Source organism: Leptopilina boulardi, unplaced genomic scaffold (genome assembly GCF_019393585.1).
Source record: "Leptopilina boulardi isolate dan_hultmark-lab unplaced genomic scaffold, ZJU_Lbou_2.1 LbouV2_58, whole genome shotgun sequence".
Classification (NCBI taxonomy): domain Eukaryota; kingdom Metazoa; phylum Arthropoda; class Insecta; order Hymenoptera; family Figitidae; genus Leptopilina; species Leptopilina boulardi.
The window spans coordinates 1,687,132-1,711,789 of record NW_026138003.1 but is presented as its reverse complement, the minus strand read 5'-3'; the positions used below and the strand labels follow the sequence as shown (position 1 = coordinate 1,711,789).

Here is a 24,658-nt window from a genome sequence, read left to right as displayed (position 1 = left end):
ACGCACTGGAACCTTTGGTTCATTTAAAAAAAAAAAATTCAATTCGAGAAAATTACGTCTAATTTCTTAGTACGGATTTCTTTGTTTTTTTTCGAGATATCTGCGCAGTGCACCGAATCTTAGGAGATTAAACATTTTTAGTACAATACACGTAAGAAGGTTTGCTTATAAAAAGCAGTACAAGTATTTTATCACAGTGGCATTATTTTTTGTAAAAAATCGAGGCCTACAGTGGTAGATTAAAAAAGATCGGCTCGACCAGTACAACAATAATTATATCGGTTTTGCTCCATTTCGAGCAACAGTATTTCTAATGGCAGTTTGCCCGAAGGTAAGCTACTGACAATTATAATATTTGACAGAGCGATGCGTCAATTCCATAGGATAATTTTTTTTTTTTTGTTTATTTTCTGTTTATTTATTATTCATTAAAACACAGTCGAATTCGAGCTGCCCGACGATTTTGAGATGGATTTTCACGAGCGATTGACTTTTTTTTTCAAAAAGTGATTTCTCTAAAAAAAAATTATTTAAGAAATCACTTTAATTTCAAATAAAAATACAAAACAAAAAATCATTAAGTTTCCGAGAGTATCTCGTGCAAGCCCAACCCGCAGCTACTCTAAAAGTTTTTAGCGAAGTTTTTTTTTTCATCTAATCCTACGAAAACGCCCTGCCCAGCAAAATTGATAGCTTGTACAATCAAAAATTGATGTTACTAAAAAAAAAAAAAACATCTCGTTAACAATTTTTTTTTGTTTCTTTTCAATTTGTACAAAAAGACAAAATTTTATCAAAATATCACCATTCACCACTCTCTTACTGACTTGTGAATATGATAAAATTATTGCAAAAAAAAAAACAAACAAACGTTGTTTATAGAAGAAAAGAAAAAAAAACAGACGGAGCCACTTAGTGAATTCCAATTCGCCGATGAAAATTTCTATAATTGGCAAGTTCATTACACAAACATCGTTTTATACAAATTCTCTTTTTGGTGAAAATAATTCCAATATTGCAATAACTGAAATTGTTATAAAAAAAAAAAAAAAAAAAAAAAAAAAAAAAAAATGATTATTACAATTTTCATGAATTTTTCAAAATTCTTGAGAATTATTTTTACCAATAAGATTCACTTATATTACATACAATAGTTTTCTTCACACTTTTTTCCTCTTCAAACGTAAGCAATTTAAAAAATAAAAAAAGAAAAACGAAATATATCGATTATCAAATAATAAAAACGTATACATTTTGTTTTCGTCACTAATATTAAATTCATATAACAATTAAACCGATGTACATTATGCTTAACATTAAATACTGCTCTGGGAGTTGTTACTTTTTTTTTTCTTTCGCTTTTATCCAATATAATAAATGTTAATAAAATATATCATTTTAATTTTCATATTAATAGTTTATTTTTCTTTTTGAAAAAGAAATCATCCAAGAGTAGTATTCATAAATTGCTTCCTTTTTTTTTCTTCTTTTAGCGACACCTTAAATTTGTGCATATATCGAGCCTGTAAATCGTTCGAGTACTCGAAAATCTCAGATATTACATTATAACGAAACTAGAAGACAAGATAGAACTTTGTAAAAAGCTATAAATCAACGACTGTAATCTCGCATTAAAAAAAAAAAAAAAAAAAAATCGTAACTATTCGTGCTACGGGAATTCTATCCAAAAAGTAGTATCGCTTTAATTGCTCAAACTCTAAGGATTTGTTTTGTTTTTGTAAAAACGAGATTGAGAAAGAAATATATATATAGTATTATGCAGAAAATGAAAACACAATTATCGTAATGCGCAGTTATTGTATCACTCTATCGATAAAATCTATGGACTTTAAAAAATTGTGTTTCATTAGCAAAATATTCCTGTTTCGGGTTTTATTATTTTCTTTATTTTTCACTTGTTCAATTTCCTCGTATCATCGACAATGAGCTAAAAAGTATATTTGTATGATCTATACATTTGACGTTTGAGAAGTACGTGACCGTTGCTTCAAATGAACAAAAATAATAATAAGAATAAAATAAAAGGCACACAAAGTCACAAGTTTCAATCATTAAAAATTCAATCTTTTCTACATGTCCTAAAAAATCACGCGATTCATAAATACTCGAATATAATGTACGCTTAGTGTACCAATTATTCGATATTTTAACATTTAAAAATATTAATCGTAATTATAGTTTGTTTTACTTCGTAAAATGACATCCAATGATAAATATAATAATAAACTTTTATAATAAAATAGAAATCTCTAACATGCTTTATAATAAATAAAAAAATTTACTTTTAAAGGGCTTGTCAGATATTTAAAAATTCTCTTTTATATCGACGGCAACTAATTGTATAATTTCCTTTCCCCCCCCCCACCCTTTTAAATACTTATAAAAATCATCTGCTTAAAAAATATCGAAAAAATTTTTCAAGATGAAAATCACAATTTTCCAAAGCTATTCGTAAACCTCCAAAATTTTTCTTCTCTCTTTTTTTTTTGGACAATGCTATTTTTAAAAAACTTTTTTTTCATATACTTATTATTAAATATTGTAACATGATATTCTTTGAAATACGCTCCCATCTTTTTTTTTATCTTGAATTTTCTTTTTGAGACACACGCTTTAAGAAGAAAACAATAAATAAAATGTGTGTTTTAAAAAATAAATTCTTTTCACAGGGAAATGAGTCAATTATTATTAAAATAATATAATCACCGGTGAATTGAAAATTTCTTTTCAAATTACTTTAAAATTAACAATATTTAACAGCTCACAAAAGATAATCAATAAAAACAAATACTTCATTTTCACTTGACATAAACCAAAGGAAAAAAGAAATAAAAAATAACAAAAATTAGTCAAATTCAAAGTTGTTTCAAAATGTTTTTTAAAAAAAAGTAAACTTTTCTTTTTTTAGCCTTTGACATTCTAAATCGATATCATATATGCAACGTTTTATAATAATCGTCGATATATTTTATATAATATATAACTTTTTGCTTTCTTTTATGCCGATATTAAATAAGATATTCGATTAGTTCGTCTGTTTTTGCTTGTAAGTAGCATTCATATCGATAGCAAAAAGTAAATATTCATACATTTAGTAAGAATAGTTATTAGTGAAGATAAGACACCATAATACGTAGCGATATTTCCTGTCATCCAAAAAAATTTGGAGAACTTGTTAATGTTTCCCTTAGCTTATTCTTGTCATTTGAATGCGCAATGAATCTTCTTTTTTTTTGCTTTTTAAAAAAGAAGTTCCTTCATTTTTTTTTGTTTTTCCCTTTTAACTTCTGAAATTTTATTGGCATACAATAATTGCTTTTTATAATTCGTTAAGATTGACTGACGTACTTTTGTACCGTCTTTTGTAAAAATATACGATATCACGCGTTTAGTTAATTGGGATTTATTATTATTATTATTATTTAAATAAGAAACACTTGCTTCTTTTTTCTTATTCCATTTTAGATAAAAAATAAGCATATTATACTTTCTATATAAAAATTCATATTGCTTTTAAATATTTCGTAAAATTCTTATATGTCACACGTGAGTGACAAGCGAAGAAAATGGAAATTTTTTTCGTTAATCGTGTTTCTTATATTAATAATAATAATAATAATTTCTATTGAAACAAAAGGAAAATTAAATTTTGATGGTCATCATAATTTTTTTTTTGTAACGTTCTCTTGTTGCGTGACCCGTCAAGTTTCGACGTTGCGCCGTACGTCGATAATGCGCAGTTTGATATATCGTGTATACGTAAAATTCTAATTTTCATCGTAATCTGATATATTTAACATGCATTATATTATATGATTTAAAAATTTATCAGCTCATCGTTTCAAATCACCCTGACTGACGTTGTGTTCTATGATACAATTCTATGATACGCATTATTATGCGATAATTAGTTTCTCATCGAATTAAAAAGACCATTTCCAAATTTGAAATTCGGATAATTGAATAAAAATTGAAATTTAATTTCAATAAGTAAAATTTAAAATTCATTATAACGAGAAAATAATGAATTATTTTGAAAGAGTAGTGTGTGGCAATTAATTGTTTTGTATTCTTTGAGTCACTCAAAGTACGAATCTTTATACCTGTTAATTAACGAGGACTTTTCTGTTTTTTGCCATGGCAGAGGAAATCGACCAATGAGCTAGAGATCGTTTCGTTTCTCAGAAATTTTTGTGTTACACGCACTTTATTCTCTCTGAGAATATAAAGGATACTTAAGACATCGAGGAGCAGGGCAAACGAGGAGAGCCCATTTGCGTGAGTACCCTGTCGAGCCACTGAAGCGGTCCGTTTAAATGCAGCTCGATCCAGCAAGGCGTTGAAGTCACGGTTTGTCGACGATATTCAGCACCCCAACCCTTTACAAAACTCATTCTAATCGTGCACATTCGAGTTAGTTGATAAACAGCTTCGAAACCCTGGGAAACTGATTGCGAAAGTAGAGCAGCAAACTCTTGATTATTGAAGATTTTCAGATTACAGCCTGCAATGAAAAAAAAACATACTGAAACTATAATTCACAGATTTCATTTTTTTTTTTTTTTTTTTTTTTTAAATTGAATCTATATTTTAAGATTGTATCTAATAATTTCTAAATCACAAAAAATTTCTTAAAAAAAACATCAGATGTTTTTAATACTCTATTACACAGTAGTTGTAAAATTTTTTTTTAAAAATCCATGATTCTTCCTTGACCTGCGGTAACCCTGTATATTGTAGACGCTTTAAAAACGCATCGATTGACTTACTTGAAAACTTTTTATGATCTTATATTTAAAATGTTATGAACTTTTTAGAAATGGAAATTTTTGAGAAAAATATGACTTTTTAGAAAGTTTTGCTATTAAATTTTCATTTAAGTTTTTATACATGATAACCAATTTATAGATTGTTGAAAAATGCATCGATTGTCCTATTTTTAAAGTTTTTATGACACACTAACAGTAAGTTTAATAGCTTTTAAATAATAGAAAACTTAGGAATACTGGACATTTCTATTTTTTGATATATAAAATTTAAATAAAATAACAAAAATTGTCTTCTATGTATATAATGTTCACCGGATAAAAATAAATAAACCGATTCCCTCTTCAGAAATTTATTCTAATAATAAAAAATAAAATTTTTCGTCATTACTATTTTATATAAAACAATATTATCGTCAAAAATAATGCAGAAATTAATTTTTTATTAGTAACGCATGAATACTTCTAATTCCAAATTATCTAATTTTTATTTAACTAAATTTATATTTAACAGAATTTCTATATTTAACTGAATGTTTTAATAGCAGATTCATCGAATTTTTATTTCAAATAATGTAAAATTCTTCGAATTTCCATTCAAAAAAATTTATATTTAGCAAAATTTAAAAAAAAAATAACTTTAATTTAGCAGAATTGTTCTTTCATCGAATTTCTACTCATTAAAATATTCATTTAACAATATTTCAATTTAACTGAGTTCAAATGTAACAGAACTTACATTTCAGCTAATTTTCATCCCAGAGAATATTTTTATTTAAAAGAATTCTTATTTAACAACATTTCTACATATTCGAATTTTGAAATAGCAGAATAGTCATCTCATCCATTCTTTATTTGTCCAAACTGTTATTCGAAAAAAATCATTAAATCATCGAATTTTCATTTGAACGAAATTGCAACTGAATAAACACCGTTCATGATCATTGCAGCGCAAATTTTAAAATTAAATAATCAAATTTTTATTATAAAAAAATGTGATTGGACAAGTTTAAAATTTGAATTGAAATATTTATAGCGGGTGTTTTTTCGGATATTTGTAATTTCGATCAAATGAAAAAAAAAAGTATTTAAATATTCAACTGAATGGAAATTCTGTTAAATTATAAAAAAAAAATCTTTTCTATGGCCTACATACATAACAATAAGCGTAAAAGAAAATTAAAATTTTGTTTTAAATATTTTAGAAATTCAAATATTGACAAAAGTTTTATAGAAATACTCTTGTTTCTATTTTCAAAAAAAAATTAACACTTGAGCTGCATTATTACTTGTAATTTATTGGGACGTAAAATATTTTTTGAAAAAATCAAAATTAAAAATTTTTTTTTTAGAAACATTTTTATGCATCGGAATTGAAATAAAATAAGAAAAATCTCTATCATTATTTTTCTTAATAATAAAATTGTTTTTAATTTAAAAATCACTATTTTTTAATATGTGTTAATTAATAGTTTTCCAGATTATTATTGTAAATAAAAATTTTTCTTGACATCGAAAATTTTTCAGATTTAAATTCTTTGTGTAATAACAAAGTTGCAGAATCTATCAAAATTTGTAATAACTATTTTTTCAAAGTAGAAGATAATTTAAGATTTTTCTAGAAAATCTATTTTTTCCTTACTAATTAAGTTTTCATGGAATATTTGATAACAAAAATAAAAAAAAAAAAATTCGTCCTTGGTGTTCGTTGATTCGAATATAGTATGTGAAGAATGACAAAGGACGATAATGAAATTTTAATATCAAACTTGATTGATATGGATTCAAACGTACATGAAAAAGGCAGGGAATTGAGTGCAATTAATTTGTTAATTTACGAGAAAATGAATTATAAAAAGAAAAAAATTGTGGAATTGTCAAAAAGATTATTGTAATAATAGAATTTGGTACCAGGTGGTATTTTGCAGACAGTAGCTGGATGCCAGCCATAACGTTGATTGCAATTGGGACTTTGAACGAAGATACTCGAATCTGAGAGGCATTCGGCAAAAACTTCTCCGCCAATGTAATATAATCTGACACCTTTACCGATGTGTCGTCTAGTTTGTTCAACGACCGTGTTGCGGTTAACATTTGACAATAGACCCAAGCAAAATCTTTCCGAATTACTTGGGTCCGTGAAACCATCCACAGTTATACTTGGTTGAGAAGCATGAAACGTTTCACCCACTCGTGTATTTAATTCATAATAGCTTATGGAACACCTAAAAAATAGATAATATAACAATTAATTCTCATATTAATATGAGTCCTCATATTAATTATTAAAGTGGTTTTTTCAAATAAAAAAAATGTTAAAAAATAAAAATTGTTTTGAAACATTTTGAATTTTTGTTCTTGTGCTTCGTATAAATGTTTAAAGTAGAAATATTTAGAGGTTCGACATTTTTTTTTTTTTTTTTTTATCGTTTTTACACGTACCAAAAAGCTGGTTCACAGTACATCACTGGTTGGGCATCGACGGGACTAGGTGATAAACGTGACAGAGACATGTTATCATTATGATCCATGTTATCGCCATCTTCACTTATGTAACCTGGAGGCGGCGTATCTGCCGGTGGATCCATCGAACCTGGAGCAGGGTGAGGCGAACCCTGAACACTTCCAAGACTGCCAACACTCGCTGGACTCGTTGCCTGCATGCTCTAAATAAATAATTATTCAAATTTCCACATTTAAATATTAAATTTATTGATTAAAAAAAAAAAATTTAAATCAACATTTCAAAAACACATATTTTGATAACAATTGTAAAATAAAATTAATATTTGGATTACTTTATTTATGAGTAAATTAACTTTAAATTAATGTTTCATTTAAATTATGACTATATTGTACTTTTTTATTTTTTTCAATATTTAATTTTATTTATTTAGATTTCATCTTAAAGTATTCAAAAGCTTTTCATGGAAGCTTATCAACGACTGCGTTTACAGAAGTTCTAAATTATTATAAATACGTTGGGTTTTCTTGAGAATGAGAAGGGATATATATTTTTGTCATATATTAATAAAGAAAACTTCTGTTACGAATCGATTGTGGTTAATAATAATTGTCTTTTCAAAATTATATAAATTCATTTGTAATACGAAGCTGAAGTGCGCAACGTTTATATAAACGATTTTTAAAGAAATAATTTTGTATGTAATTGCAAATCAGAGTGTTGGAAAATTGATGAATGCAAAATTAAGTTAAAATAGAATTTCAATCATGAAATTAGGAAAATGAACGTTTACGTAAAGAGATATTATTTATTTCTCATTATGTTAATTTTGCTTTAATATAAATATATAAATATATATATTTATTTATATATTTATATTATTTATATTATTTTATTTTTATATTTATTTATTTTATTTTATTTTATTTTAGCACAAAAATTTTCGTAACAATTGTTATATTGTATAACCAATGATGTTAGTTTGTAAAAATATTAAAATCCAAAATGTTATTTTGTACTATTGTTATATTTTTAATTTTAAGAATAAATTAATTTGTTATTTTCAATTGTACAAAATAACATTTTGAATTCTAATCATTTTACAAAACAATATTATCGCCAATTGTATAATATAACAATTGTTATGAAAAATTTTGCGTCAAAATAATATATGCGTTTTTAAACTAAGTAAAAAGCAAAAATTGGCGTATTATATTTTAAATTCTTTTTTTTTTTAGTGTTGAACATAATCTTTTCGTTTAGACACCATTTTTTCAGAATTTCATCAGCTTTCAGAAAATAATTATATTTACATTTTTTTTTTTAGTCTAAAAAATTATTTGTACTAGAAAATTTTTGAAAAACTTTAAAAATTCCAGAACTTTTTCATGATTTTCAGCTTCTGTAGAAAGCTTGTTTTTTTAATATTTAAATAAAGTAATAATAGATTTTTTCCATGTTTTTAAAAATATATTTCAGTACTTTTCAGTACTATTTTTTTTTTTTTTTTTTTTTTTTTTTTTTAATAAAAATTTATAAAATTATCAACATTAAAGAATCGACTACTCAAGGAAAAAAGTGATCAACAAAAGTACCTGCATTCCTTGGTATGGATTATTTGGTTGTTGCTGTTGTGGGGATTGAGGGATTCCCTGTTGATTGTGATGCTGATGATTTAGTGTTGCGTGAAAGCTAGTATTCTCCGGCACACTCACGCTTAGCTCCTCAAGTGAGGTATTATAGAGAACAGATTCCTCCCCAGAAAGATTATGCCTTGGGACCAAAATGGCTGGTAAAACTGTAATAACATAAATTACAAATTAACACCCAGTTTCCTGTTTTATTCTTATCTTACTATCAAGCACGCGAGAGGAACGTGTTGTTTTTTTTCCTCTTTCTATACTAAATATCAATAATTCATAGGAAAAAAAAGAATTAAATGAAGAAAAAAAAGGAGAAAATGATAATTGGAATAAAAAAATAAAAGAATGATTCTAATATAGAAAATACTTCACCTTAATCTACGGACATGATTTACAACAAAGTGAATCAGTTCTTTCTTTTTTTTTTTTTTTCTTTACACATTGAAGAAAATAAACAAATAAATTGTAATAATGATTCACAAACAATGTCCATAACTGGTTTATAAATACGTGTGCAATATTACCAAGAGCTTCATGTTAAATGCATCGTTCTGACAGAATGCTTCGACCACATAGGCAAAGTGGAACGCGCCGTTTCAAAATGCAAGTTATACATTGAGCTCTCAGTAAAGTGGGACTTAGGCAACGAAGGTCAAGGATTTATTTTTCTTTGCACCGCGCTCTCATCTCTTTCTCTCTCTCTCTCTCTCACTCTCAATAGTGTTAAGTCTTCAACATTTATCATATCTCTGCTCTCTTGTGTACCTGGCGTTTGAATGCGCTGATAGTGATAAGGGTTTACGCAGACTTCGTCTCTCTTTTGCGTAAAGGCGTATTCGCAGTGTTCAATGGCCCTGAGCTCGTGATGCGACTGTAAATCCGGCCAACGCCACAGACGACAATAAATCACGTGTGGTAAACCTTTGCCTCGCACACCCTGAACACCGTTGTCACCGACGCCACCTGGGCTTGGCCTGCAATAAAAATTAAAATTCGTTTTTTAAAATTCAAATTCAAAATTTCTTACACTAATTAAAATATGTTTTCTATTTGAAAAAAAAACAATTTCATATGTACTAAAATTATATTAAAATAACTGTAATCTAAAAACTTAATAATTATTTTAAATTTAATTTTACTTTTCTAAATTTAGTTTCCCATGGTAGTTTCTTTTTCACATGATATTTATTCTTCATGTAGTAATTTTTTTTTTCTCTTCACATAGTAAACTAATTAGTATCCAAATATCAAGACAAATAATGGAATATATTACATAATTTATTCTTTCACAATAAGGATTAATTAAAAGGTAATTTATTTCGTAAACAAACGATGTAATACATCAAAGATAAAATTAGAAACTATTTTTCTATTTCAGTAAATTATAATAAATATTTAATTTTAATATTATTTATTTACTTTTTATTAATTCACTTTTCATTATATTATTGAATAATAATAATTTATTAAATGTTTGAAAACATCTATCAATTGTCTGATATTTAGCATCTAATAAAATATAAATTTAATACAAAAAAAATTACTAAATAGAATTTATATTTTTGTGAGAAAGAAAGTAAATTCACGTTTAAACGCTTCACTGAATTCTGTAAACGATTTTAAATCCCATCAGGGGAAAACGTTATTGTTCTTGTTCGAAGATCCATACTGAATATTGACTTAAAGATAAAGTGAAGATTTTCTTTTAAAAAGATGCTGGTTCAAGTAATGCGATTCTCTATATACTCTGCTCTATAGTGCAAATTCAAAGAACCCATCTTTCTTTTCTTAAAGAGACTTCAAATATCTCTCTCATCGTTAATAATAATACTATATATATACTAATGGAATAGTAGCAGTAGCTCAACATCAGTTCAGTTGAGAGAAAGTGCATAAAAGAAATGATCTCATCTTTGTCATCTAAAAGAGATGCTGCTGTCTTGAGTGCCGTTATACAATCACGTTACATATTTTATTTTTGCTTGAAACCTGTTGTTGTTGTTGTTGTTTTAACAATTTAACGAATTTTCTACAGTTAACGAAATGCAATTTCTATTACTGTACAACAACTGTGAATTGTCGTTTTAATATAATTAATTAATTAAATTAATATAAAAAGCAAAGAAAAAATTGGTAAAGTCGAAATTCAGTTCATAAGGCTATGGAATAAACCAGACAAATCAAAAATTAGTCCAACTCTATATTTTCTTATTTTCTGTAAATCAAACATCAATTTATCAGGGTTGCAATAAAAATTTCTTTATAATTTTCCATGACATTTTCGAATTTTCTTCGTTTCTATCAAATGTGAATTCTATTTCAAAAAATTGTGATAAATGAAAATTAGGTATGCCAAACAAACATTGTGATAAAGAACAATTCAAATTCTTAAAAAAAATTATTTACTCTATTTATTTAATTTATTTTCAAAAGTTTTAATGAAATTCTTTTTAAAAATTCAATTATTTTCAAAGCTTCCAATCAAATTTTACCAAATTTTAATTACTTATAATTCTTTTATTATTATTTTTAAAAAAATGTAATTATTTCATAATTTTTAAAAAATTTTTCGATAATTAAATTATTTTGGAAATTTTTAGTTTAAAATCTTCTAAAAATATAGAAAAAAAAGTCAAAACTTTTAAACTGCAATTCTTTCAATATTGTTATTATTCAAAAATTTTAATAAATTTTAATAATTTAAGGAATTAACAAATTAAAATTATTGTTTTTTAACGCATATAACGAGATAACAATTATTTCTAAATCACGAAATTAAATTTTTAAATAAAAAATTTGTACCTATCCAATAAAGTTTTTTATGTTTTTAAATATTTTCCAAAATTGTCAATTAAAGATCTTTTAAAATTTAATTATTAACAAAAAATTTAACTACTAAACTTTGAAATTTTAATTAATTAAACAAATTTTAACAAAAATTCATTGAAATTTCAATTATTTGTAAAAAAAATTTAATTAAAAATTCTCCAAAACTCAAAAATTATTATGTATTAAAAATTTGTAAAAACTATTCAAAAATTTAAGTATTTAAAAAATTCATCTAAAATTATTAGGAGGTAAATCAATAATGATTAATAATTTTAATAGTATTTCAAAAATTTAATTATTTAAAAATGTTTGTAATAAAAAATTTTCTATAATTAAATTATTGTCAGAAATTTATATTTTATTAAAAAAATTCAGGACAAAAAATTTCAATTTAAAATCGCCTGAAATTCAATTATTTTAAAAATAGAACCTATTAATTTTCAAAAATTCAATTATTTTGATACATTTTCAAAAATTTAGTAAGATAATTATTGTATGAATTCGAGTGAATTTTAACGATGAAAAATTTTTTTTACATCACATTTAATTCTTTGGATTTGAATTTTTCCTCTTAATTTTACGAAACTGAAGTACGCAACGTTTAGAATAAACGATTTAAAAAAAAAATAATTTTTTAAAATGAAAAATTCTATAATTTTTTGCCTAAAAAAATATTTCTTGCAGTTTTTATTAATCAATAAATTATAAAAAAAAATATTTTTTTAGGTAGGTAAACAATTTTATAATTTTCCGTGTTAAATAAAAATTGATTTCTAATCGTTGACCATAAACGTTGCGTACTTCAACATCGTTTAATTTTTAATTTTAACCATTTATCTTAAATTGAGATTTTCCAGGCACTTGTGGCAACCTTGTTTATAATAATTAATAAGTGTTTTAGTGAAAGTGTGAACAATTTTATTTTTGCCATTAAAAATTCCCTTTCGCTAGTGATTGAAAATTTCCGAAATTAAAAAATGATAAATAAATTTTTAGCTTATTATCGGAATCGTTTTTTACATGTCAAAAATTTTTAATCTTTATCCAATAGAAACTTTTAATTGTTCAAAGTAACAAAAATAAAATTGCTCACAATTTCATTGAAACACTTTTTAAAAAATATTATATTTCAATTAAAAAATACCAAAATATGGAATTAACTTTTGTGCAGATTATTCGGCCAATTCTTTCTTATAATCTTGTTTTTCATATATATATTTATATATATATTTGTTCTCAAAATATAAGTACTTGGAATTATCTACCATTGAACTAAAGTAATAAATTTTCATAAAAGTCAACTTCTAGTTTTTAATACTAACTTGATTTTTATATAACTAACTTGATGTCACATATATATGGTTGATAATAAATAATATGCATCATAACAAGAAATTTTCATGACACACACTCTTTAGAGCTATTGTAATTAAGAAAGTGTCGAGGCGCCAAGATTTCACGTTACAACTCTATCATATAAAATCTAGATCATATGTCAGACATACTTTCATTGCTGAAGAAAATTGCCCATTAGTGCATTTAAATAATTCATTCCTTGATTCCATTAAACTTTCAAATAAACACTTGCACCTAATTACAATTTTCACCAATAAAGCACATTTATCTCATTTTTATATTTCTTCCTCTAGCCATCATCGATAAAAATGTTTTTAAACAGTTTATGTTTCACAGAAAAGCACTAATAATAGAAAAGCCATACAACGTCAAAAAGCACTTTTAGAGAAAATTTTCACGACACGAGGTGAAGAGAGAGAGAGATAAAGAAATCCACAGCAATATTTTTATATTTGAAATATTGTGTGGAATGAAGATACAGCAATTTTTTTTTCTTTTATGTGAGAAAGGAAACACTAAAATTTCTCAAAGCGCACTATGAGAGTACATACATAGTGTTTGTTACTAGCCTTGCGTGTGTCCATGATTTACTCATCAATGATTATCTGCATTACAGGCTTTTTTAAAAGCGATTTCCGCAATTTAATTCACGGTTACCGCACATTCGACCATCAGGTAACTGGAAACGTGTGGGCATACATATGCATCTCTAACTTGACAAGAGATCGAGCCTCGGTTTCGTAATCGATCGAGATCGAAGGACAGGCACTGCCACCTATATAAATCTCATCATAAAGAAGAAAAATAATTCTCAATCTAAAAATTAAAACTAATATTTAATTATTCAACAATAATAATTATTATTATTTAACCTCTACAATATCCAGAATCATTTGCGACTTTCACTTCTTCTACAAACGATGAATAATAATATGGAAATTGACATAAAAAAAAATAAATATAAATATAAATAGCATCGTTACATTCTTGTTTCATAGTGATTAATTTATGTCGATGTTACATGTTGTATTTGCAAAGCTTCATGGAACTATGTACGGCATTTTCATTAACGCTTGTCTCAGCAGCCTTGGATCTTTCTCGTGTACTCTCTTAATTACAATCGCAATGACACTGTACTGTGTGTGTTACATAATTTAAGCAACATTCTGAGTTCATAATCCGTTTACTTAATAACAGCGAGTGTACAAAAAAATTTTTTTTAAAGGTTCACCGAAACATATGCTGTAAGAAAAACAAGTTTTACTCCTTTTTTTTAAAGATAGAAATTATGCAAAAATTGTAAAAAAAATCATACATTTGAAGCATTTTTCAGTTGCAAGCTTAACCTTGTAAAAAATAAAATAAACGAGAACTATATACACAAAAAGCCGTTACCAAGCGGTAAAATATTCATTTTGCACACTGAATGCATAGAAATTTATCTTTTTTTTTTTGCAGAATTTATCATTATGCGTGAGACAACATACATTCGAGGACAACAGCCTATTACTAATAGATATACTCGGATAAGAATACCAAAATGATTCAAGAAAAAAAAAAATTATATAAAAGAATATAAACCCTAAATGCAATTCTAAAATTCTATAAACAGTTTTTTTCCTCATTGTTCAAATTAAAAAAAAACTGGTCATTTTCAAGAATCAAATAATATTAATTTTAAAACATCCAAATTTTTAAAAAATTTTATTTTTTTGTCAATCGTTAATATTTTATTTAATTAATAATTAATAAATAGGATAAAAAATAAATAAGAAAAAAAAACACATTTAATAAAGTTTAAAAGTATCCTTTTTCTTTGAATGTGACTTTCTTAAAGGTCGAGGTGAATAATTAAAAAGTCTTGACATTAAAAATAATCCAACGTTTTTCCGCTTTTTTTTTGTGTGTGTGTGTGTGGGTGGAAAAGTTTTAAAGAATTCGCTTCATCTGAACGGATATCTAAATTCATTTTCCCTTTCCCCTTATGTTGGGTGAAATTAACTTACATATTATGATGTATTCCACGCCAAACTGTAAGTCCATCTGCAATTGCATCTCCGATATTTTTGAGATTTTTTTTTCTTTTAGTACTAATTGAGACTACCTTCCATGAATTTTTTCAAATTCTTTTAGCAAGCCGTTTTTGAGTTATGAAATTTTGAAAATTGGAGAATTTTCATGACTTTTAATTTTTGAATGCTTATAACTTCCTTAAAAATGCATCAATTTTAAAAGTCTCTTTTTCAAAATGTGTGTTTTTAAACGTACTATTCAAAAAAAAATCGAAATTTTTTTTAAAACGATATTACTATTAAATTTTTGAGTTTTAATGATAAAAAGTCATTTTTCTCATTTGACGTACTGTTCGATTTTTTTCAAAATTTTTTCAAAAAAACTACTTCTTTTTACGAAACTTTTAAGCCTAGTCCGATAATGAACAAAAAATTTTTACAATATTTTCGGAATTTTTCAAAAATTTTTTTAAAAATATTTTTGGTGTTTTTTTATACTACGTAATTTTATGTATTTTGATGCCCTGATTACGAAAATCATAGTAACAATACCCAAAAATTAGATTTTTATGGTGAAAACCATAAAAAAAGTCCCAAAATTTATGGTTTTTTTTCGTTTATTCGGTAAAATATGCAAAATTAAAAAAGATGCATCAGTTATAAAAAATGTATTTTACTAAGATCTATAACTTTTGTTTGAACATATTTTTTTAATTATGCATATTTTACCTAATAAACGAAAAAAAAACATAAATTTTGGGACTTTTTTATGGTTTTCACCATAAAAATTAAATTTTTGGGTATTGTCACTATGATTTTCGTAATCAGGTCATCAAAATACATAAAAGTACGTAGTATAAAAAAAACACCAAAAATATTTTTAAAAAAATTCAAAAATTTTTGAAAAATTTCGAAAATATTGTAAAAATTGTTTGTCCATTATCGGGCTAGGCTTAAAAGTTTCGTAAAAAGAAGTAGTTTTTTTGAAAAAATTTTGAAAAAAATCGAACAGTACGTCAAATGAGAAAAATGACTTTTTATCATTAAAACTCAAAAATTTGATAGTAATATCGTTTGAAAAAAAAATTCGATTTTTTTGTTGAAAAGTACGTTTAAAAACACACATTTTGAAAAAGAGACTTTTAAAATTGATGCATTTTTAAGGAAGTTATAAGCATTCAAAAATTAAAAGTCATGAAAATTCTCCAATTTTCAAAATTCCATAACTCGAAAACGGCTTGCTAAAATAATTTGAAAAAATTCATGGAAGCTAGTCTCAATTAGTACTAAAAGAAAAACAAATCTCAAAAATATCGGAAATGCAATTGCAGATGGACTTACACTTTGGCGTCGAATACATCATATATATCGATGCTAAAGTATTCAACCGAGGGGGAATTTACTCAGGTAGTCAAGTGTACACTCTTCCTGTAATACTTGTGTAATATCGTGTAATACCATGTAATAATGCGTTATTACGGTACTGTAATAACGCAAAAAAGTCTGTAATATCTCTGTAATAATGTGTAATACTCTGTAATAACGTGTAATACTTAGTAATAAGGGTAATATGAGGTGTATTACTGGTAGTCAAGTGTACACGTTTTTAACTAGTAAATTCCCCCTCGTATTCAACGTTTATGATAAACGATTTTTAAAGAAATAATTTTTTTAAAATGAAAAATTCTATATAATTTTTTGCCTGAAAAATATTTCTTATAGTTTTTATTAAACAACAAATTATAAAAAATATTTTTTTAGGTAAAACAATTTTACAATTTTTTCTGTTAAATAAAAATTAATTTCTAATCCTTTATCATAAACATTGCATACTTCAGTATCGTCTATATAATGTGTAATTTTTTTTAACACATAAATAATGAGAAAGTAATAATAATTTAAAATGACAAACTTGCATCATTATTTTACATTAGATTCCGTTCCACTTTTGGAATTAAAGTCGATTCTGTAAAAGTAAACTTTCCAGATCTTATTACATCAATTCCGAAAATTGCTTCCAGACGACATCCAACATTTTCCACTTTACAAGAAAGTGCTCTTGAATAAAAAAAAAAAGAAAAAAAAATCGTCCAATTTACTCTATTTCTCTTTCAATTCAACTTTTCAAATTCCTATTTCGATCAATCTATTACATTTTCGATTCCTTATCAATTTATAAAATACTTTTTGCAAAAAACATGAATCACCAGAAAAAGACAAATGAAAGAAAGAAAAATTGAAAAAAGAGGAAAAAAAATGAAAATAAGAGGAAAAATTTTAAAAATAATTATTTTTAGACATAATAAAAAATTTTATCTTCAATTGAACGGTCAGAACTTGTAAAACATCGCTTAATGAACGAAATTACCAACAAATAGAATTTTCTATAAACATCTATTTCTATTTTAAACATATACCAATAATATCAATGAAACTAAAGTTACTATTCAACGAAAAAATAAAATTTAAGGATTCTAATTCCCATCAATAAAATTTGATTATTTTCAACCCTCTGAAACCTGAAATAAAAAAAAAAACAATGTTTATCATTGTTTTGTCACGGATTTTTCGAAAATCTCGAAATTTCAAGAAAATTACTATTTCCTCGCCTCGGAAGCAATTTTTCTCGTTTAATAATTATTTATTTCAATGCTAAAAGCCTTTTAAAGAAAAGAAAATTTGCTTCCAAGTCGGGGAAATAGAAATTTTTTTGAAATTTCGGTATTTTCGGAAAATCTGTGAGAAAAAAATCAAAATCACTGTTTTCCCCGAGTTGGAAGCAATTTTTCTGTTTTTTAAGAGGCTTCCAGCATTGAAATAAATAATTATCAAACGCAAAAAATTGCTTTCAAAGCATATTACTTGAAATTTCGGGATTTTGGAAAAAAAAATCCGTGACAAAAAATTCAAAATCACTGCTTTCCCCGACTTGGAAGCAATTTTTCTATTTTTCAGAAGGCTTCTAGCATTGAAATAAATAATTATTAAACGAGAAAAATTGCTTCCGAGTCGAGGAATTAATAATTTTCTTGAAATTTCGTGATTTTCGAAAAATCCGTGACAAAACAATGATAAATATTGTTTTCCCCGCCTCGGATGCAATTTTTCTGTTTTTTAAAATGCTTCTAGCATTGAAACAAATAATTATTAAAAACGAGAAAAATTGCTTCCGAGGAGAGGAAATATGAAAATTACTTGAAATTTCATCTCCATGAAGTTGGCGTGAAAAAAATTATTTTTCATGGGACCAAAAATATCAAAACATTTTTTAAAAAGGTTTAGGGTTCACACAATTTCTTAAGAAGTATTTTTCAAGGTATTATTTGGATTGAAAAATTAAAAAAAAAGTAATTTGAAATTTTTGATTCTACGAAAAACAATTTTCGCCTCTGAGCGTCGAAGCCAACTTCATGGAGGTGAAATTTCAAAATTTTCGGAAAATTATCCTCTCCTCACGAGGAAGCTTTGTATTCGTGACGATTTTCAATTTTTTAAAAATTGGTTATATGGGCTTATTTTTATCTAGAATGCATATATTTGAAGTTTTAAAAAAATGTCCGGATGTATGTGTGTGTATGTCACAAAATCTTTTGTACAAATTATCTCTAATACACTTCGATGGATTGTCCTGAAATTTTATAGGCTTACTACAGTCATCAATACCTAAAATCAGACACAAGGATTTCCAAAAATATCCACATAATTTTTTTTTATGTCACTTTTTTAAAAATTCGAAAATACATTTTTTAACCAAAAATTTTTTTACACTGTAAATATAATTTTTTTTATCCAAAAAACTGATTTCTCGCATTAAAACAAATTGATTAATCTATATAAAGTTTATATTTTACTTAAAATCTATAAATTATAACATTTTTTAATTTTTGAAAAAAAAAATTTTTTCGTATTTTTAAAAATAACTTTTTTTTTATGAAAATTTTTAATAAATTTTGTCAAAACCGTATTCCTGGCATGAAAACGAATCAATTGATGTATATAAAGTTTATATTTTACCAATATTTGTAAAATTAATCGCTATTTTAGTTGTAATCCTTCTTTTAATCTTGAATATAAGTGTATCATGATGAGGAAGCTAAATGGTCATGAACTGAACATTTATTGTTTTTTATTTCAGGTTTCAGAGGGTTGAAAATAATCAAATTTCATTGATGTGAATTAGAATCCTTAAATTTTATTTTTTCGTTAAATCAACGTTGGTAACTTCAGTTTCATTATTAATATACAAAAATAAAGTACGCAACGTTTATCAACAAAAAATGAGCTAAAAGTTTTGAACGTTCATATGAACGAAATTTTTTTTCAACTTCTTTAAGTACGAATTTTATTACAAAATATTGTTCAAAATATCTAAAAAGAAGTTATTAATTTAATAATTATTTAATTTACTGTTTTATTTAACATAGTCATCATAATTTTTAATAATTTATAGATTGAAAAAAAAATCGGCTAATAACAAAAACATTTTTTTTAAAAAAGTAGATTAATAAAGTTAATATTACAATAAACTTCTTCCCTGCGCAGTGCAATTTGAATTTAGATTCTAATTATGGAGAAAAATTGAAAAAACCATAAATTACATATTAAAAAAAAAAAGAAAACGAAATAAACGATAATTTTAAAAATACGCTATTAATAAATCAATATTTATTATTGTGAGGTGTGTACAAGAGCAGCAATCGATTCTCGTTTAGAATATATATCAGAGAGCCATGTTTGTTGCGGCATGTCAGGCCGCGTGCGAGCTGTGTGCCTTATATATACATACTGATATGATCTCGATATATGCCTTTGTGCATGTATATATATACACCTAGCAAGTAATACAATTTACTTTGTATATGAAGTGATAGGCACAAACATGCGCGCACGTGATTTTCGTTAAAAAGGGGCAACCCCGCCCGGTCGTCCACCGACATAAGTTCGCTGCCCCTTCTTCTTGTTCATCTAATGCCAACCAACCCTTTATATTCAAAACTTTCATTGGGGTAGGTCAAATGCCACTGCACGCTCTAAACCTATCAAACAAGTTTAAAGTAAAACACAGCACTTCAATGGTAAATATATATGATGTATTCCACGCCAAAGTGTAAGTCCATCTGCAATTGCATCTCCGATTTTTTTGAGATTTTTTTTTCTTTTAGTACTAATTGAGACTAGCTTCCATGAAGCCGATAATGGGCAAACAATTTTTACAATATTTTCGGAATTTTTCAAAAATTCTTGAATTTTTTAAAAATATTTTTGATTTTGTTTTATACTATGTACTTTTATGTATTTTAATGCGCTGATTACGAAAATCATAGTGACAATACCCAAAAATTTGATTTTTATGGTGAAAACCATAAAAAAAGTCCTAAAATTTATGGTTTTTTTTCGTTTATTCGGTAAAATATGCAAAATTAAAAAAGATGCATCAGTTATAAAAAATGTATTTTAATAAGATCTATAACTTTTGTTTGAACATATTTTTTTAATTTTGCATATTTTACCTAATAAACGAAAAAAAACCATAAATTTTGGGACTTTTTTTTATGGTTTTCTCCATAAAAATCAAATTTTTGGGTATTGTCACTATGATTTCCGTAATCAGCGCATCAAAATACATAAAAGTACGTAGTATAAAAAAACACCAAAAATATTTTTTAAAAAATTGAAAATTCAAAAATTTTTGAAAAATTCCGAAAATATTGTAAAAATTGTTTGCCCATTATCGGACTAGGCTTAAAAGTTTCGTAAAAAGAAGTAGTTTTTTTGAAAAAATTTTGAAAAAAATCAATCAGTACGTCAAATGAGAAAAATGACTTTTTATCATTAAAACTCAAAAATTTGATAGTAATATCGTATAAAAAAAAAATTTCTTTTTTTTTTGAAACGTACGTTTAAAAATAAACATTTTGAAAAAAAGACTTTTAAAATTGATGCATTTTTAAGGAAGTTATAAGCATTCAAAAATTAAAAGTCATGAAAATTCTCCAATTTTCAAAATTCCATAACTCAAAAACGGCTTGCTAAAAAAATTTGAAAAAATTCATGGAAGCTACTCTCAATTAGTACTAAAAGCAAAAAAAATCGGAATACATCATATATATATATATGCGAAGATAATTTCGTAATTTTTTTACATAAGAAATTTAAAAGGAAAACAAATTTTCTTCAATTAATAAAATTCTTTTAGTTTGTATTATTAATTGTAATTTCGGCACGATAAATTCAAATGAAATAAATTTTTTTCTATGAGCCAAAAGTTATGAACGTTCAAATGAACAAATTTTTTTTTTTGTAACTTCTTTAAGTACGAATTTTATTACAAAATATTGTTTTAAATATCTAAAAAGAAGTTATTAATTTAATATTTGTTTAATTTACTGTTTTATTTTACATTGACATTATAATTTCTACTAATTTATAGATTGCAAAAAATATTTTGTTCATTTGAACGTTCAAAACTTTTGGCTCATTTTTTTCTAGTGATCTTATTAATTTTTTTTTCATGTAAGATTCGACAAATTAGTTATTTAAATTTTACTTTTAAAAAAAGCAAATTTAGCAATACGTATTTGATAATTTAACGCATAATAACTTGTGCACGTGTCACTATCAAAGTTAATCATGCATTGTATCAATCATATCAAATCATGAAAACATTATATATATATTGAACTGAACAGCAAAAATGGAGCAGTGATATAATTTCTGTTTATTGAAAAATAAGTTAATAAATAATAATTTTAAATGAAAATTTCACTGAATGAAAAAAAGAAAATTATGTTAACAAAAAAGTTATTGTCATTATATTAAAAATTATTTTTTTGCAAAAATTGCGAAAAATTTTAACTCGTTAGAGGGATAATGATAATTGAGGAAATAATTTTGTATATAGACTAAACAATTGTTAATGTACGAGGTCGATTGATTTGCAGACACATTACAGAGTAATCTTTTTAAGATAATATAAACATACCCGTCATCTTCATATACCAAAAGAGAGCTTTCAATTTACCAATTTATTTTCTTTCAAATATCATCAAAAAAAAAGAAGCGAAATTGATAATTAAAAATTTTTTTAAACAAATTCATAAATCACAGGAAGAGAACTTTTGATAATAAAATATACGATCAAAGAGAATATATATGAAAAATGTATTCTCGTAAATATTCGCGAGAGTAAACTGTACCGGATATGTACATTATGCAAAATATAGGATCCCATAGAGCGTTAATGAGAGTTCAACGCGCTTTGCATGGTGCATACCTAAGTTATATCGCGATGTTAAATTTACCTACTCTGGTTCATACAAATGAAATCCAAAACCTTTTCCCTTTCTTTTTGACGTTCCGGAATTTACACTTTATTCCTCTCATCTAAATAAAACTAAATTATTCATATTGCCATCACTGACTTTTGAAAATTGATTAAAAATATTCTGACCGTTCATATATGAACACAATTTTTTTTTCTTTTAATCCAATCACACTAAAAGAAATTATTAAATTTTAATTTTTTTTTTTTTCAAAAATTTATTTTTTTCCCTAAACTTTCGTAATATCGAAAAAGTTGAAAATTAGTAAATTTGAAAAGTTATTGTTAAATGTATCTTGTTTATCAAAGACTTGTTTAACATTTTTGGCGAACTTTTAACTGTCCTCAATTAAATGAAGACTATATAAGTGACTTGATATAAAGGGGGGACACTACAGCAATAATGCTAGTGGAGCCGAAAATTAATGACCCAATTAAATACATTTTAAAAAGTAAAAGAACTTTTAAACAATAATTGTTTTAAAAATGAAAAAAAAATTATTCACAAATAACCATGTGAAGCAAATTTAATTCGTTGAGATATATATATATATATATATATATATATATAAAGTTATACAAATTAAATTTGCTGTTAATTCAAAATAATCTTTTTTTTTTTAAAAAAAAAGTGATAACAGTTCCGATAACATCACTTTTAATATTATATAATCACACTATACAAAATATCTAAATTAAAAAGCAGATATTTTGATTGTTACAAAAATAATCTATATCACAGAAAATTAAACAAAATACACTTTTCTCATGTCTTATAAAAATAAAAAAATAAATAACAACACTTAATTTACAACATTGTGACAATTGAAATTTTTTAATTAAAAATTGAAAATCAAAATAACCTTTAAAATTGACAATTTTCAAACTATGATTTAATCAAAAATCAAGTTACGTTAAATTAGCATTCAATTATTAAATAAAAAATGTAATAATTAATAGTTTAAGGAAGTTTAATTAACACAACACATAAATATATAACTACAAAGTTCAAAAGTTTACTGTCTTTCTTTTCAACTATATTTATTTACAAAGAAGAGCTGAATGGAATCAGTATTTTTGATTCTAGAAAAATTTTTTTTAAATTAAATCACAATACAAAAAACTTAATTGTGTATTTATAATTCATGTGTTTGAAAAATGTTACTATTTTTTAAAGAAAATGACTAATATTCGAAATACAAAAAAAAGAACTATACAGTTTAAATGAAAGTTTGTTTCTTTTATCAATAAAATGAATCATTGTCCGCACTTTTAGTGTAAATATACAATATGCAAATGAACATATGCACTTGTAGATGCAAGAACGGGAGATTTATTTTACCTTGGTATAGTGATGCACTTGGTGTTGCAACTTTGTGTGGTGATAGCCTTCTCGAGTTCCTCGAGACCAGCTGACTTTTTGAGCTTCTTCACGAGGCTCTTAACGGCCTTCTCGCTCCATTTGTCCTCGCCCTCGGCTTTCTTCCAGCCCAGCAGCCGCTTCACAATAGGTGGATTAAAGCTGGACAGCATCGAAGTCATCATTTGCACTCGGCGAAACTCTTGCGACCCGCATTGGGCCGCCCTAACGAATCGCGTAATTAAACGCGCCTCTTCGACCTCTCACAACACTTACGTTATCCTTTAACAGTCACCACTGACAGGTCTATCACTTTGATTTCAACCGTCAAAATGACGCGAATTCCTTACACGGTGAGCAAAAACTTTGCACATCAGCCATATTGTTCCCTGACCTTTCGCGTTTCATCGACCGCATTCGGTACTCTCCGCCAATTTTCGACACCCCCAGAAAATCTTTTTTTTTTTTTCCCTTTTCAAGAAATGATAATTAACTTTTTTTTATAAATATATTCACATTATGTATTTTTGTGTTAATAGTGGTAAAAAGATCTCTAATATAGGTAAGGAATCCTTAACCTCAAAATTAAATTTCAACTATTTTACATGTTTCAAACAAATTTTTTTTGTCACTAAAACATTTATTATCAATTTTCAATTAAAACTTTTTAATGGAATGTTAATTTAGAAATTTTCGGGAAATCAAATTAAAAACACAACAAATAGACAATTGACAGATTAAAGGTGCATTTACATAGACGGAATTTGATAAATATGAGGGAGCCACGAGTATGGCGGGAGATTCAAAATTGAAATCAAAAATAATTGTTCTTTTACGTAATATACATAAAAAAAAAAAATTACTTTAATCTTTACAAATCTATTTA

The 24,658-nt window shown here is 25.6% G+C and overlaps 1 protein-coding gene across 1 annotated transcript; it reads right to left on the bottom strand.

Annotated features, from left to right (window-relative positions):
- Positions 1-388: 388 nt before the first annotated feature.
- On the bottom strand, positions 389-24,494 carry LOC127290283 (mothers against decapentaplegic homolog 3). Its single transcript, XM_051318766.1, has 6 exons — positions 23,755-24,494; positions 9,660-9,868; positions 8,847-9,049; positions 7,230-7,453; positions 6,699-7,012; positions 389-4,525 (listed from the first exon to the last, which is right to left on the bottom strand). Exons 1-6 carry the CDS (start codon positions 23,955-23,957, stop codon positions 4,257-4,259), a joined length of 1,422 nt encoding a protein of 473 aa, XP_051174723.1. The 5' UTR covers positions 23,958-24,494; the 3' UTR covers positions 389-4,256.
- Positions 24,495-24,658: the final 164 nt, after the last annotated feature.